The sequence below is a fragment of the Ambystoma mexicanum genome, chromosome 7q, assembly GCF_040938575.1.
Source record: "Ambystoma mexicanum isolate Mex_15411 chromosome 7q, UKY_AmexF1_1, whole genome shotgun sequence".
Taxonomy (NCBI): Eukaryota; Metazoa; Chordata; class Amphibia; order Caudata; family Ambystomatidae; genus Ambystoma; species Ambystoma mexicanum.
Window position 1 is genome coordinate 6,928,869 of NC_090941.1, and position 17,333 is coordinate 6,946,201.

At 47.5% G+C, this 17,333-nt stretch overlaps 1 protein-coding gene across 3 annotated transcripts in view; it reads left to right on the forward strand.

Moving 5' to 3' along the window:
* The window catches only part of LOC138528751 (von Willebrand factor A domain-containing protein 5A-like), an 880,743-nt gene that overhangs the window by 158,427 nt on the left and 704,983 nt on the right, over positions 1–17,333 (forward strand). For all 3 annotated transcript variants that reach the window (XM_069640621.1, XM_069640622.1, XM_069640620.1), the window contains exons 6-7: positions 1,837–1,951; positions 15,269–15,438. In XM_069640621.1, coding sequence (XP_069496722.1) covers positions 1,837–1,951; positions 15,269–15,438 — 285 coding nt within the window. The remainder of the gene's footprint in view (positions 1–1,836; positions 1,952–15,268; positions 15,439–17,333) is intronic.

Sequence of the window (17,333 nt, forward strand, 5' to 3'; positions counted from 1 at the left end):
AACATAAAGGCCTCTAGCTATGCACATACGCCTGTTTACTTAGCCTTACGATCTGGTGCCTAAGCTGGATGTAGCATGTCAAAGGAAGATAAGTCCCATTATTTTGATTGATTTAAATGTTAATAAGTTGCAGCAATTTGAATTTAATCCTTTCAAGCTTGCCCCCCTCTTCAGAATGCGAAGGTGTGAACATTGCACATGTCATATTATCTCTCTGTACTTTGCTAATCTTACTCCCTTTCAGACCGCAAAGAAGCTATGCAATCGGCAAAGGTGTCTGGGTAATCCACACCCGACTGTCAAGTACATGATCACTGGGAATGGATGTTGGTTTCCGGGTGCCTGGTTGTGGGAGCGCTGGTTGCGGGCGTTTCTGTGTACTCTTGTCAGCGGTGCTGGTTTGCTGTGCGTCCAGGTTGTTCTGAGGCAAGAGCATTTGGAGGACCCAATCCCTCCAGCCCGAAGATTGGGAACTCAAAGGAAGGGCCTGGTTACCCCACACCACGGGCTCACCTCCCGGTATTTATGTGGCATGGAAGCATTTAAACACTGGGGCGGGAGGCAGATGGAAGAGCAGCACCCAAAGGAAGCCAACCTAAAGGTATCAGATGGTAGATAGAGGGACTGAAAAGGACTAAGGCAGGGGTGAAACAGGAAAGGAATCAGGCAAGAACTGGGATGAAGAAGAAGATGTACCAAGCAAGATGGCAGGAGTAAGCAGGACGTCAAGTAGGGAACAGGGGTAACAAAGGAAGCAGGGTGCCAGCCAGAGAACCACGGCAGGAACAAAGGAGAGGGACAGGCTGAAAGGCACAGACTAGAGTGAGTGTGGGTTATAGCACCAACAAATGAGCATTAAGACGCACAAGGAGCTGTTACATCTGCTACTCATATTAGCATGTGGCGGCCGTAGCGTGGGCCCTTGCTGTGGGTCCATGAAGACACTGCACTGCTTTACCCCATGTGAAAATCTGTTGACACAGAGTAATACTCCAATGTCAGTACACCATACTGGCGCTCCAGGAAGTGCCTGATGCAATTGTGATGTCCGCTGTGGCACTCGGAGTCCCCGGGCCCAAGGAAGTGCCTGGTGACACCACTGCGGATATATGCGCGATCCTAAGTGAGTAAAGTGGGGGCGGCAGCGGTGCATGACACCAGACCAAGAGGGCTGGTGTTCCAGCTACAATCTGTTTGTGCTGGGGGGAGGGAAGGAGAGGTGAGGTGAGGCAAGCGCCCTATCCAAGCCAACCTTGTTTATTGGTATTTTGAGAAGGCACATCCAACTTTACATTTGAGTCAGGATACAAATATCTACAAGTAGAAGATGTAATTGGAAATAACCTGAACATGCTTGTACGTTCATATTAATTTTGTTGAACAGTAGCTTACTGTAACCCAGTCTGGTGTAAAAGTGGAGCCCAATCAGCAGGTCTCAACAGGCCAAGTAGTGCAAAAGGAATTTGTGGAATCACCATGTGCTCTCATAATCACAAAACTGTACTTTATGTTGCAGTTTCCACCATGCTGTCCCTCTACTTCTGTCCCCACTGCCTTGCGATCTCTTCCTTTCACTCGCTCATGTCTATCCCTTCCCGCTTTCCCGTTCATTTTTCTCCCTCTTTACAACTATCACCTGATACCCCAACTTATTTCCTTTTCCATAGCCCCAATATTCTCACTTTTCCTCTGCTTCTTCCCACTGCCAGTTCACCTCAATGCCTTCCCATTCTTCTCGCTCTTCTTTTTCCCCTCTCATTGCTTAACTCTGACTCCCCCTTTCAGTATTCACATGCTGCTCTTTACTTCATGTTCTTTTGTTTTTACCCTCTGCAGGTGTCTCTAGCCGAAGGACACATGTTTGATCGAGACGTGGAGCTCCTGATTTATTACAATGAAGTCAACAAACCCAGTATCACTGTGGAGGCGGGTCTGCCAACTGCCCCAACAGGTTAGCTCATTGGAACACTTGTGGCCTTTCACATAACTACTAGCGCTACAACATCAAATCCTACTCCCTCATTGCTTCCGTTATTTTCTTTTTACTATAATTTCTGTGAGAGGAGGAAAGCCTAATAAGATGACCCTTTTCTGTTATGCAATGTCTCAGGAACAAGTTGCCAACGCAGATTATACTTGCCCCACCATCCTACACTTCAGACACTAGCCTTGAAAGAATATTTCCGCATTAGCTGAGCACTCCACCAAACTCTACTACTCCCTCTCTGGAGCTCCTCCCCTCCATTGCGCACCCTACACATCCCATCAGCCTTTTGCTATCCCACACCCCATCTGTAACACATTAGGCTTCTGCGCTCCGTTGCTTGCCAGCAACATTTCTGCTTTATAAATCCCATTTTTAACCAATGTGCAAAGCTGTCAAGAAATGTTAGAACCCTCATTTGATATGTGATGTGCACAAAGCATTTTGGACAGGGAAAAGCTTTACAATGCACCTAAGTTTTAGGCATTGCATGTTTTTAAATTCTTTGAATCATTAATAGTGCATCTCAACAAATCACTGTCTAGGATACATTATCTGTTTTTGGAAGGTTAAAAGAAGAGACTTCGAATTGATCTTTTTACCTTTTTCACTCCTATAAATCTCATTCATAGACATTTTCTTTGCCAGTTGTATGGTATACATGCCAGTTTTTCTGTATAAATTTACAGCAGATGTGTGGAATTTACTTTGAGGCTAAATTCTCACTGTTAGGGAGAATTCTCAGAAATGTGGTAATTCCTCTCTACCTTAGAGAACCTGAGCAACTTTGCTGTATTTTGAGGACTTGCATTTTTAACCTGCAGAGTGAGACCCTTTTTCCCACTCTCTCATGTATTTTTAATGTGATTTGAACTCAGTGTTTCTTTTGCTTGTGGAGTCTGACAAACTCCATAGGCATCATCTTTTACATTGTGTCACACAGCACCTTCAGTGCAGTGGCACAGGGAGGTCTTTCAGATTTCCCCAAGGTTTAAATACCTTCTCTTGGATAGACTACTGTTTCCAAGAGCAGTGAAATGAAATTGTCTTTACTGACATTTTAACTTTCTAGACCCAGCACACACACTCTTACAATAAGGTGCTGGAGGGGTTACTTAGTATCCCCCTTTTCTAGCTTCTCATGTAACAATGTTATGTTGCCCTTTCCTCAATGAATGGCTGGTAGCAGTGGTTTACATTTATCTACCGTGGTGTGCATTTACCGCGGGCTGCGTTCGCAGCTGCAGTGAAGCACCCAAGGGTGCCATTTTTGTCAAAATGGCCCGGTCCTCTTTGTTCGCCATTTATTCGTGGAAAGGTCCTTCTTGAGATTTACTCTGCCCGCCAAACCAGGTTTGGTCCCATTGTTCGCTTTGCCTTTGGTGGGATTCATGGGTGAAGCCCGCCTCTGGCTCCAGGGTGTCTGGGGTGGGCAGGAAGTGAGGGAGGTGCCCGAAACACACTGTGCGTTGTCTCCTAGGAGACCCAAATGCTCTCTGTAGTGATTGGCCGGCTGACTGTCCGGCAAGGACAGCCACCCTGCTGGGTGACTGACAGCTAGGCTGGAATGAATGGGAGAGAACTGAATAAAAGGCGAGGCTTTTGGCTTGGAAGGCAGAATTGACCACTGGACGAAGGAACCAAAGAACTTGAACAGGACGTCTGCTGCAACTCCTGTACTGTTGGTTTGCCCGGTGAAGCCCTGCTGCTGTGCTGAAACTCCAAATTCGTTTTGAGTAGAGAACCCCTGTAAGGACGACTTCTCCTCTTGAGTTGGTGGGACCAATCAACTCCAAAGTAAGCCAGCTGGACATCCTCTCGGAGCTGGTTGAAATTCCACTGCAGTTGCTGCTGGAACCGAATAGCCAGGGAGAGGAACACCAGATTGTGTGCGTTGCTTTTAAGTTGGCCAAGAGCTCCAGGAAGATCCTCCGTACTCCCAGGAATCAGGACTGACCGAGCCTAACCCACTTCAACAGAGTGCTGGACCCCAGATTGCCAGGAAAGCCCATCTCAACAGCCAAGAGTCCATGGTGGTGCTATTTGCTGAGACGCGAGGAGCTGAAACCGCGAAGTGCCACTGAATAGAAGTTGGTCCTTTTTTGTCGCTGATCGTCCCGTTGCAGTGCAGGAGTCCTCCAGACATCCTCCCTCTTGTCCCCACGATTGAAGCCCAGGAACACGGGATCTGCAGAGCTGCACAGGAACAGAAGCCAGCCAAAGCCTTTTTTGTCTAACCAAAGGTGCTGTACAGTCTAAGAGAACTTATCTCTTGTAACCTCTCTTGTTCCCTGAGACCGGTCTTGGTTGCTCTGTAGAGTTGCTAACAGCTTCTTTACTTCACAAGCCTAAACAGCTTGTGGCCCTACTTTAATTTCTTATTTTCTACAAAGACTTCTAAAACATTGTGCAAGACCTTTACCTACCGCTTCAGCTCACCTATACTTTTGCCCAATTGACCTTGCCCTAGCCTGGCACCCTGAATGACTCTTCTACCCTCTGCCATTGTGTTTGGTCGTCCTACTAGGAAGGGCTTAACTAACTTTGCACTGGGGGTGTACTAAAGTACTTGCTTGCTTTCAGAATATTTGTGAGATCTCTTGTTTAGTCCTAATAACCTTTTCCTCTGACATACTCCTAAGTTTGATTCTAAATGCAAACAATGGTATATTAATGTCTACAGTGTCCTAGTTACTAAAGTCGCCTGAGGGTGTAGGAAGTGTCTGTGTGCCATCCCAAAAGGGTACTTACTGATTTAGAAATATTAAAAGGTTGTATTTTGGAGTGTATTTGTGTGTTACTATTATATTGCCCCTTCTGAAGAAGGCTTACTCAAACTGACTGTTAAATAAATTAATAATTGTTTAATTAAGAAACCTTGTGTGTAAGAGTTTATTTGAATACTTGTCACTGTGAATCTCTGTAACTCCTTTACAGCTCACATTGACCCCTCTTGAGATAAGCGTGGCTGCTCAATCAGGCTGCCAACCTGTGTAGTACAGACTTCTACCAAACGCTGGGTTTCTCTTGCCAGGAGGTCAGGGTTGTTGTAGTGCACCCAAAGGGTACTGCATACAATCTTGCCTAGCACTCACTTTTCTTCCTCTTAACTGTATTTCCTTCTTTGCAATTCATCAAACGTATGTTGGCTTGTGCTGTTTTGCTCCTGCTCTTGGGCCAGTTTTCTCTCTTTTTTGTGTGCTTGGGCCTGCATTCTTTCTAGCTCTCATTTGAGTATTTGTGCATGCTCTCTGTCTCTCGTTTGTGTGGTTGGGTCCGCTCTCTCTCTTGGTTTGTGCGTCAACTCTCTTGCTCTCATTTGCCTGTTTGCCTTCCCCCAGTCTATCTTGTTTGTTTACCCTCCAGCTATCATTTGCGTGCCCTCCCTCTCTCGCCCTTGCGTGCTCTCAAGCTCTCTCTCGTTGTTAGGTAAGATTTTCATAGAAATGGTAAATCTTCCTGACCTGTGTCAACCGCAGAACTTTTTTTGCTTTACTGGTGGATTATTTTTCCTTATACTTTAGTGAGTGGGAACCTTTTTCCACACTCGCAGAATCCTTTAATCTTTTTATCAGTGTCATTTTATAGACGCTCCATAGTGTTTTTTTTTAAAGTTCTCCTCTTTAACAACTTTTTGGCAATAATTGCCTTTTGTTGCTGGGTTGCCCAAGGGGCTCCCCTTTTAACTTTCTCCGGCTGACCTTGAAGAGAACTACAGTTCCCAAGGGTAGAAAGGATCTTTGGATCCCTTTTACATTTTGTTTGGTGAAATCAGCACACACCACCTTATGTGGAGTGCTGGGGAGATGCAATGTATCCCCTTTCACACTAAAACTGTAACATTTATGTTACAGGGACAAGCTTACCTTAAGTGGCTGGTCGCAGTGATACCTTTTATTAATTTGGTACACCTTTACCGCGGGCTGCGTTCACAGCTGCAGTAAAGGCACCTAAGGGTGCTCATTTTACCAAAAAGGCCCCTGTCTTCTTTTGTTTGCCCTTTTAGTGTTTCTTTCCTTTCTTGTTCCTTCCCCTAACATCCAGGGTGGGAAATTCCTTTGTGTGATTTTTATCTTCGGCGGGAGTCCCCTGGACTCCCCGTCCAGGCTCCAGTCTGTCTGAAGACAGGAAGCGAGGGAGGAGTCCAAAACTCCAGAGCCCTTTGTTTTCCTCCTTGCCTGAATAGAGACAAATCCCAGTGAGGGTGTGGGGGGGACTGGCTTTCCTGATTGGACAACCAGACCCCCCCCCTTGTTGTAAAATGCAGGGAGAGAATGCAGAGGTTGTGCTGTAGTTCCTGTTAAATAAGCTGAACCTGGAAGCTGAAGACAAGTTGACCACTGGAACCGAAACCGAAGAGTATGATGAAGGAAAAGCAGCTGAGATGATTTCCAGCGACCAGAGAGCCTGGTGTGTAACTGGAGCCTGCTGTAGCCCTTCCTTCCAAACAACCTGCAGACTCCAAAAAACGATGATCCTTAACCAGAGCTTAGTGAGACCCTCTAGACTCTAGAAGACATGCATTTTGAGCCATCACACACGTTGCTGCAACCTTGTTAGGCTGCAATATCCCAATACCCTGGGACCTCAAGCCATTGTGCGGTGCACGGTCTTGCGAATTCCAATTCTCGCTGAAACTTTATGGGCATCCTGGTGTATCTCCAGAGACACGAATCAAGTCCTAAACGTCCCCTCCCCAGAGTGCTGGACGTTTGTAACAACGAGAATCTAACCACGATATTCTGTCTTCTTCTGTACTCCTGTCAAAGGTGCCAAATCCACAGAGCTGCATCCAGCCACGTGGAAAATGTTGCCTAGAGCCTTCATCATTGATCCCTGCTGCAGAGTTCCTTCTGAGGTCCTGTTTTCAGTCAACATGACAAGGAATCCACTGACCGGGTATTTGGCTGCAGATCCTGATGTCCTCCTGCTGTAAAATCTTCAAGGCTGAGGTACTGTGTTGACTTGGGTATGTACTTACCTTACCTTACCTTAAGTCTCTTGGGATTTCTGTGTAGCTGTGGGGTGTTTTCTGTGATGGGAAGGCCTATCGTCCAGTGCACCCAGTCCCACTGCTAGAATCCTGCTAGGGTGTCTAGAAGTAAAGTACTCACCTGTTTGCCCAGTCTTCCTGAGGAACTCTGACATTTGCTACTTCAGAACCTATTCTGACACTGTCTGTGGGACACTAGACTCTAGTGAACCCCTTCTGCCACTGAGAACACTCCTGCTCCAAGAATAAGGGAAATACTTCTAAGGATTGAGCCTTTTGCCTTGAAAAGAGAAAACATGTTTAAAAGTTACTTACTTGTAAAAGAGTTAGTTGGTAACTGTAACTTTGAGTGAACAGTTTCAAAAAGTTCTTACTTAGGATGTGTGATGCACTATTTTCAAAAGTATGTTTAACATCTTTTTTTCCTTAGAAACCATTTTGCCATTCTAACAAAGTAGATGTGAGGGTATATTACTCGCTTGTGATTTGATTGTGCCTCTTCCCAAAAGTAATGTTGGTTTCACCAGATTCTTCCTGTTAGGATAATTGTATGAGTGTCCCCCAAATGGGTCTTGCTTTCCCTGACTTGCTGTTAGCCTGTCCAGAATAAGTCTGTATTAGGTCTTACTACCTAGAATAACTGAGTCATTCAGTAAAGTGTAACATTGGGGTTTGCTTTCCCTGTGCTGTTTTAGACAGGTACAAAGAGTCTTAGGTTGATACCTGCCCTAAATTGCTGCTAGCTCCTTGAAAAAGTATATGGGTTTTACTAACCTTGAGTTAGCTGTGTTACCCCAAAAGTAGTTATAGGTTTTTACTGTACCTATAATAAGTGTTCCACTATTCACAAAACATATACTGTCCAGTTGACTGGTGATTTGTTGTTGAGCGTCATGGTACAAATGGTAGGGTCTACTGCCCTTGAATTACTGAAGGGGATCTGAAAGTAACCATTGGTTTTTAGCCCCCAAGAATAGGTGTGACCTATGCTGAATATCTATGAAATGGTTTGACTTCCCTAGAACTATTGTTGGGTGTTCCAAATAAGGTTTATGCTTTGTTCTGTGTACCTTCAAGCATAGTGTTGTGTTTTTATAGTTGTGATTACATATAATGTGTGATAGTACTTAATTACCCCTAGATTTATCTGTGCCTACTTGTATTTCAATAAACAATTTATTTTTTACAATACATCATGTTTCAGTGTTTCTTTGGACCATTTGTATTACAATTTCATTTGTACTCATTCTACAGCCCTCTCTCCCTCCTAAAATGAGCCTGGCGGCTCTGTCTACTCTACCCTGAACTCTGGTGGTACAGCCTCATACTAAGCGTGGAGTCTAGTACTGCCTCAGTTGACTGGTTTTACTAAGCCCTTAGTTGGACCTCAGAAAAACATTCCTAACACTCGTGCACCCTCCCACTCTCTCTTGTTTGCACAGCCTTGCCCTCTCGTTTGCACGCCTTCCCGCACACTCTCATTGGAAAGCCCCCATGTCTATCTCTATCTCTCTCTCCCCCCTTGTTTGTACGCCTTCCTGCTCTCTCGTAAGCATGCTCTCTCGTATGCACACCCTCCTGCTCTCTCTCGTTTGCGCTCTGTGTGAAACATGAGGGTGTTCTCACTCCTATTCCCCATGGATCCTCTGCGCAGGTGGCCATGGAAAAGCCATTGCTCTTGGATCCCGATGCTAGGGGTAGACTGGCAAGGGAGGATCACCTGGTTGGAGCGTCTGTGGGGACTGGGAGTTGGATGCCATTGGGAGAGACATGGTATCCCCTTTTGCTAATAATGGCCAAGTCAAACCATCTCCCATTTTTCTGGGGTATTCTAAAACATCTCTCCTAAATTCTCTCTCTTGCACACCCTTCCCCTCTTGTTGGCACGCCTTCCTGCTCTCTCATAAGCATGCTCTCTCGTTAGCGCGCCCTCCCACTCTCTCTCTTTTGCACACTCTCCCGCTCTCTCTCGTATGCACGCTCTCCCGCTCTCTCTCGTTTGTTCACTCTTGTTTGCGCTCTGTGAGAAACATGAGGGTGTTCTCACTCCTATTCCCCGGTTCCATGTCATTCCATCGCCCGTTTCTTTTTTTTGTTGAAGGGGTTACCCCCCAAAACCTCCCTTCACACCTATTTAGAATCTAGTCACGAAATACTCCATAACCTTATATCCCACTACCCCCCCAAATGTTTTGATGGGTTATTACGGTAAAAAATCTGCTGCAAAAAATGCTGGGAAAAACAAAAACGGCTATGAATGGACACCGTACCCTATTCCCCATGGATTTGTAGTCCTTAGTTTTGGTTTGTTAGGGAAATCCCACCATAGCATAGGGCCAGATAGGTGTTTTTCCATCCTGACATTTAAGTTAATAAAAGTGTTTGTTTTAAACCTTGAATCCGATGTGTGTGTCTTACTCCAAAATGCCCTCACAGCACCCTCCTGTGCTCTCTTGTTTGTGCACCCACCCACTCTCTCCCGTTTGCCCACCCTTCTGCTGTCTCTGATTTGCGTGTCTTTTCACAGTATCTCATTTGTGCGCTCTCCCGCTGTCTCATTTGTGCGCCCTCCTGCTCTCTCTCATTTGCAAGCCTGCCCACTCTCTCTCGTTTGCGTGCCCTTCCACTCTCTCGTTTGCGAGCCCTCCCGCTCCATCTCGTTTGTGCGCCCTCCCGCTCCATTCAGTTTGTGCGCCCTTTCGCTCATCTCGTTTGTGCGCCCTCCTCCTCTCTTGTTTGCATGCCCTCTCATTGTGCACACTTTTCCGCTCTCTCGCTTGTTTGCGTGCCCTCTCCGGCTCTCTCGCTTGTTTGCGCTGAAGAGGGAAGGTATGAATATGCCCCCCATCCCGGAAAACCCTCCAATCAGAAGAAGCACCAAAGACAATATGACTGCCGATTGTACGAACTCACACCGATCCCACGATGGACAACTACCTCGAGAAATAGTTTTACAAAGGTAGCGGGCGCCCCTCTCTCGCAAGAAAAGACATGATAACCTGTTCAGTGGTTATTAACCACTTGAGAGTTCGCAGCCACTGCTTTTACTCACTGTGCCTTTCACAGATGGGTAATATCCATTTGCATATCAGTCTTTGTCCTGCCCAGGGGCAGTCCAGCACCGAAATACAATGGCAATTCCAATCTGAACGAGAGTACCACCAGCAACCCCATACACGTGTTTCACCCTTGTTGGGGATCATCAGTGAGGTGAAGCTGATGCCTCTCTAAGCACAGTGAGAGGGAGACCACGTCTGGTTGCCCCCAGGAGACCTAGAGTTACCAATCCCATGTTCCTTATAAAATAGTTTTACAAAGGTAGCGGGCGCCCCTCTCTCGCAAGAACAGACATGATAACCTGTTCAGTGGTTATTAACCACTTGAGAGTTCGCAGCCACTGCTTTTACTCACTGTGCCTTTCACAGATGGGTAATATCCATTTGCATATCAGTCTTTGTCCTGCCCAGGGGCAGTCCAGCACCGAAATACAATGGCAATTCCAATCTGAACGAGAGTACCACCAGCAACCCCATACACGTGTTTCACCCTTGTTGGGGATCATCAGTGAGGTGAAGCTGATGCCTCTCTAAGCACAGTGAGAGGGAGACCACGTCTGGTTGCCCCCAGGAGACCTAGGGTTACCAATCCCAGGTTCCTTATAAAATAGTTTTACAAAGGAAGCGGGCGCCCCTCTCTCGCAAGAACAGACATGATAACCTGTTCAGTGGTTATTAACCACTTGAGAGTTCGCAGCCACTGCTTTTACTCACTGTGCCTTTCACAGATGGGTAATATCCATTTGCATATCAGTCTTTGTCCTGCCCAGGGGCAGTCCAGCACCGAAATACAATGGCAATTCCAATCTGAACGAGAGTACCACCAGCAACCCCATACACGTGTTTCACCCTTGTTGGGGATCATCAGTGAGGTGAAGCTGATGCCTCTCTAAGCACAGTGAGAGGGAGACCACGTCTGGTTGCCCCCAGGAGACCTAGGGTTACCAATCCCAGGTTCCTTATAAAATAGTTTTACAAAGGAAGCGGGCGCCCCTCTCTCGCAAGAACAGACATGATAACCTGTTCAGTGGTTATTAACCACTTGAGAGTTCGCAGCCACTGCTTTTACTCACTGTGCCTTTCACAGATGGGTAATATCCATTTGCATATCAGTCATTGTCCTGCCCAGGGGCAGTCCAGCACCGAAATACAATGGCAATTCCAATCTGTGCTTAGAGAGGCATCAGCTTCACCTCACTGATGATCCCCAACAAGGGTGAAACACGTGTATGGGGTTGCTGGTGGTACTCTCGTTCAGATTGGAATTGCCATTGTATTTCGGTGCTGGACTGCCCCTGGGCAGGACAAAGACTGATATGCAAATGGATATTACCCATCTGTGAAAGGCACAGTGAGTAAAAGCAGTGGCTGCGAACTCTCAAGTGGTTAATAACCACTGAACAGGTTATCATGTCTGTTCTAGCGAGAGAGGGGCGCCCGCTACCTTTGTAAAACTGTTTTTTAAGGAACCTGGGATTGGTAACCCTAGGTCTCCTGGGGGCAACCAGACGTGGTCTCCCTCTCACTGTGCTTAGAGAGGCATCAGCTTCACCTCACTGATGATCCCCAACAAGGGTGAAACACGTGTATGGGGTTGCTGGTGGTACTCTCGTTCAGATTGGAATTGCCATTGTATTTCGGTGCTGGACTGCCCCTGGGCAGGACAAAGACTGATATGCAAATGGATATTACCCATCTGTGAAAGGCACAGTGAGTAAAAGCAGTGGCTGCGAACTCTCAAGTGGTTAATAACCACTGAACAGGTTATCATGTCTGTTCTAGCGAGAGAGGGGCGCCCGCTACCTTTGTAAAACTGTTTTTTAAGGAACCTGGGATTGGTAACCCTAGGTCTCCTGGGGGCAACCAGACGTGGTCTCCCTCTCACTGTGCTTAGAGAGGCATCAGCTTCACCTCACTGATGATCCCCAACAAGGGTGAAACACGTGTATGGGGTTGCTGGTGGTACTCTCGTTCAGATTGGAATTGCCATTGTATTTCGGTGCTGGACTGCCCCTGGGCAGGACAAAGACTGATATGCAAATGGATATTACCCATCTGTGAAAGGCACAGTGAGTAAAAGCAGTGGCTGCGAACTCTCAAGTGGTTAATAACCACTGAACAGGTTATCATGTCTGTTCTAGCGAGAGAGGGGCGCCCGCTACCTTTGTAAAACTGTTTTTTAAGGAACCTGGGATTGGTAACCCTAGGTCTCCTGGGGGCAACCAGACGTGGTCTCCCTCTCACTGTGCTTAGAGAGGCATCAGCTTCACCTCACTGATGATCCCCAACAAGGGTGAAACACGTGTATGGGGTTGCTGGTGGTACTCTCGTTCAGATTGGAATTGCCATTGTATTTCGGTGCTGGACTGCCCCTGGGCAGGACAAAGACTGATATGCAAATGGATATTACCCATCTGTGAAAGGCACAGTGAGTAAAAGCAGTGGCTGCGAACTCTCAAGTGGTTAATAACCACTGAACAGGTTATCATGTCTGTTCTAGCGAGAGAGGGGCGCCCGCTACCTTTGTAAAACTGTTTTTTAAGGAACCTGGGATTGGTAACCCTAGGTCTCCTGGGGGCAACCAGACGTGGTCTCCCTCTCACTGTGCTTAGAGAGGCATCAGATTCACCTCACTGATGATCCCCAACAAGGGTGAAACACGTGTATGGGGTTGCTGGTGGTACTCTCGTTCAGATTGGAATTGCCATTGTATTTCGGTGCTGGACTGCCCCTGGGCAGGACAAAGACTGATATGCAAATGGATATTACCCATCTGTGAAAGGCACAGTGAGTAAAAGCAGTGGCTGCGAACTCTCAAGTGGTTAATAACCACTGAACAGGTTATCATGTCTGTTCTAGCGAGAGAGGGGCGCCCGCTACCTTTGTAAAACTGTTTTTTAAGGAACCTGGGATTGGTAACCCTAGGTCTCCTGGGGGCAACCAGACGTGGTCTCCCTCTCACTGTGCTTAGAGAGGCATCAGCTTCACCTCACTGATGATCCCCCAACAAGGGTGAAACACGTGTATGGGGTTGCTGGTGGTACTCTCGTTCAGATTGGAATTGCCATTGTATTTCGGTGCTGGACTGCCCCTGGGCAGGACAAAGACTGATATGCAAATGGATATTACCCATCTGTGAAAGGCACAGTGAGTAAAAGCAGTGGCTGCGAACTCTCAAGTGGTTAATAACCACTGAACAGGTTATCATGTCTGTTCTAGCGAGAGAGGGGCGCCCGCTACCTTTGTAATACCTCGAGAAATACCCTCTTAGCCGACCCTACCACCCAGGAGCAATGCAGACTCTACCCAAAGTGAATGAAGACGCCCAAGAGGGAACCGGAGACAGCTACATAGACGGAATCCACTAAAGCATGGAGAAGCCATGCCTAAGGTCGTTAGAGACACCATGATGACATAGCAGCGTCAGACATGAAGCACACATGACATCTGCACATTCGGGACACTCACACACCCAACTACAGGAAGAACACATGCGTACAGTGCTATGAGCTAGAGGACAGTGACATATACATACTGTCTGCACGTTTATTATTTGTCCAGTAGCTTGCTGCAGCAGCACAGAAACACAAGAAGGCCACGTATGAATGCTTGCAGATGCTTACATGCAAATATCCCCATGGAATAGCAGGAGCACTCAAGGGACAGGACCATAACGCACTAACCTATGGACACTATGGAAGGCACCTACAGTAGAGGCCAGACCATGGTTTAGGAACTCATAGTAGGCCGTCACCGTCTTATAAATCTGGAAACCACGCAGAGTGCTATGCCAGCCCAACTACCGCGTCTGAAGCGAAGCCGCTGACCAGGTCGCATTGTAGATACAGAGTAATTCAGAGCTGCAGAGCTCACAAAAGCGGTCCCCAAACACATGACCCGGCCAAGCTTATGAGGAGCCAAGACTTGGTGGCTGGGAAGAGCAACCGTCTCATGGACCAGACAATGGTCGCAACAAAATTGTTACATCTAAGCTACAGCCATGCGATGGGAAAGGGAGCACTCTCATGACAATGATGGTACACACACGGTTATTCTGCAGACATAGTTGCACATCACAGATACATAGTTGCACATAGCACCGTGAACAGGTGCATCCCTAGCTGGGAATTGATATTATCCAAGGCCTGGGGGCTCTCAGGTCAGCCAATCACAAATCATGACCCTAGGGGGGGTAGCTGGGTTCATTGACCAATCACTGGGTCCGTACACTGTAACAATTAGTAGCAATTTTTGGGGATAGTCTGGGCCTGACACCTGACAACTCCTTGTCCAATGAACTAACCTCTATATGGGCTCCTATAGGGGAACTACCACTCAATATCAAATCCAGAGTGGAGTTAGGTTTTCTGGAGAAGGGCCCAGAGTGTGACGAAGTTGTGACGCAATTCATCACTAAAACTGGTCTGCAAGCCAGAATTTCATTGTGATGGGCTTGGACTCGCCTCCGTGCACTGGACCCCTGCGGTTTGTTGACTGTAATAAACCCCAGTTGAACTTGCTACTTGTCTCGACCTTGCATTCATTTAGGATGGGAAGGAATTAGGCCTTCCATGAGTTTGTTCTCTGTGAACTCCTAGCAGGTTGCTCAATCTGCCTGGAAGTTCGAACAGCATGCCCTCTCTTGCTCTTTTGCACGCCCACACCCGCTCGCGCACCCTCTCCCGCATCCTCTCCCGCTCCCATGCCTCACACCTGCTCTCGCTCGCGTGCCCACCCCCTCTCTTGCTTGCTCTCCCACATCTCTCTCATTCACCCTACCCACGCTCACTCAGTTTGCTCTCGCTCGTTTTGCGCACCAAGCCGCTCTCGCTCGTTTTGTGCACCCTTTCGCTTGCTTGCACGCCCTCCCGCTGTCGCTCACATGTGCGCTCTTCCGCTGTCTCGCATGCGCGCTGTTCCGCTTTCGTTCGCTTATGCGCCCTCCCGCTTGTGCGCCCTCCTGCGTTTGCGCACTTGGGCCCACCCTCGCTTGGTTGTGCACTCGCTTGGTCTCGTATGCGTACTCTTTGCTGGTATCTTAGTGTCAGACGTGATGTTTGTTTCTTCACTGTTATATCTCTCTCGATTCTTCCAGTTGCCTCTTATTTCACTTTCTCCCTCTTCGCTGGGTTCCCCCAACTGGCAGATGTGGGTTGCAAATTAATTTCTGTTGCTATTGTCTCCTATTTTGTACTTCTGTGTCTCTAATCACATTGTCTCTTTTCGTTTCAAAAGGTTCACTGATGGCAGAAGTGACTGTGATGTTGGATTTTTACCCAAACTTTCCAGAGAGTGCTGAACAGTCTAGCTGTGGTGAATTCATATTTGTTGTAGATCGCTCTGGAAGCATGGATTGCACCATGAGCAATGAAATTAACTCTCCTCTTCGCATTGATAGTGCTAAGGTGAGCCCTTTGAATACAGTTAAGTGTAGCGGGTGTGTTGGGGTGAATTTTCATTTCTATGACAATTACCTTTAACCTTAGAGAACCCAGCTTTTTTGGTATACTTGGGGCTTTTTCATTTTTACTCCTGAGTGAGTGGGACTTTTTCCTCACTCAATGTGTTTTTCTGACTAGGATTTTTGGTTTCTTACTGTTTAATGGAGTCTGGTAAACGCCATAGACATTTGATTTTTGCATGGTGACACACAGCACCTTTTGTGCAGTGCCACCGAGAAGTGTCTTGGACTTCTCTTAAAGTTTAAATCCATTTTCTTGGGTGAACTACTATTCCCAAGAATAGTAAGATGACTTTGGTCTTACTTAGTGGGTCCAGCACACACCACCCTATGTGGAGTGCTGCAGGGTTACATAGTAACTCTTTGTTACACTAACTTGAATGGCTTGTGGCAATGGTTTCTTTTTTACTACCTTTGTGCCATGTATCTGCAGGCTGATTTCTCAGCTGCAGTACAGCACCCAAGCGTGACCATTTTCCCACAATGGCGCCGGTCTTCGTTTTCCACGATTTCCTGTCTCTTATTTATTTCTGGGCTTTTACTGTGTTGTTTAAATCAGGTTTGAGTCCTTTGTGCATTTTGCCTTTGGCCGGCTTCAGCCCTGAAGCCCGCCTAGACTCCAGTGTGTCTGGAAAGGCAGGAAGTCAGGGAGAGTCCCGAAACTTCCCCGTCCTTTGTTTCTGTGTGCCTGAGTGCCACCCGTTCTGATTGGCCAGCTGGCTGTCCGGGAGGACAGCCACACTGCTTAGTGATTGACAGCCCTAGGGCTGTGAATTAATGATATGGCATTTGTAACGCGCCTATACACAAGTGTTTCAAGGCGCGATGAGGCAGGGGGGGGGGAGCAGGGGGAGAAGGGGGAGACAGACAACGATCCTACTAGGCCAGGTGTCATTCAGATCACGCAAGTGCAAGGGTAGAGGGGAAAGGGAAAAGTGCAAGGGGAGAGGGGAAAGTGCAGTACATGGTTAGTAGAATACAAGATAAATAATAGGGCCAGCTGGTGGCAAGTGGCAAGGTAAGTGCCGGGAGGAGGGGCTGTAGGATACAGAGACAGTCCCGTAGTGCAGGTAGGCAGTGCAGGGAAGAGTGGCTGGGCCAAGGACCGAGATCGGTGAGTGGCCCAGTTGCAGATTCAGTGCAGGTTTGCTGATTTTAGCAGGGGAGAGAGGGAGAGAAAGCGGAGGCAAAGAGGAAGGTTTTGTGGTGCTTCCGGAACCAGAGATGGTTCTCCTCAAGTTACAGGGAGGCAGGAAGGCTGTTCCAGAGGGAGGCCCCTGCTGCGGAGAGAGATCTACCCCCAACTTGTTGCTTGGGACTTGCTTAATGGGAACTTGCTTAAAAGGCATGGTTTTTGTGACTAGAGGCAGTCGACCACTGGAGCACAACATCTGATGATGATGACGACGTGAAGAGATGCTAGCAGCACCCTCCTGGACCGCGTGCCTGGTGAAGCCCTGCAGCTGTGCTGACCCCGTTTTTGTTTTGACTGGGAAGACCCACAATGGACGACTTCCTCCCTTGGGCTGGTGGGACCAACTGGCCTTGAGACTAGCTTCATTTTGGCGCAGCCCCTGACTTGCTGTGACTTTCCAAAGCTGCAGAATCCTAATGCCCTGGGACTCTTGACGATCATTGAGTGTATTGTCTTCAGAAGTGTGAATCCAGCCAAAACTACATGGGCATCCAGAGGACCCTACAGAGGCAGGAAATCTTCATCCAGTGTCCCCTTCCCAGAGTCCAGGCCGAGGGAATCAAGTAACTTCCAAGCAGAGCTATTTGTTCTTCTTTGGCTCTGAGAAAAGGAGAATCCAGTGCTGCAGAGCTCTCACGAATGCT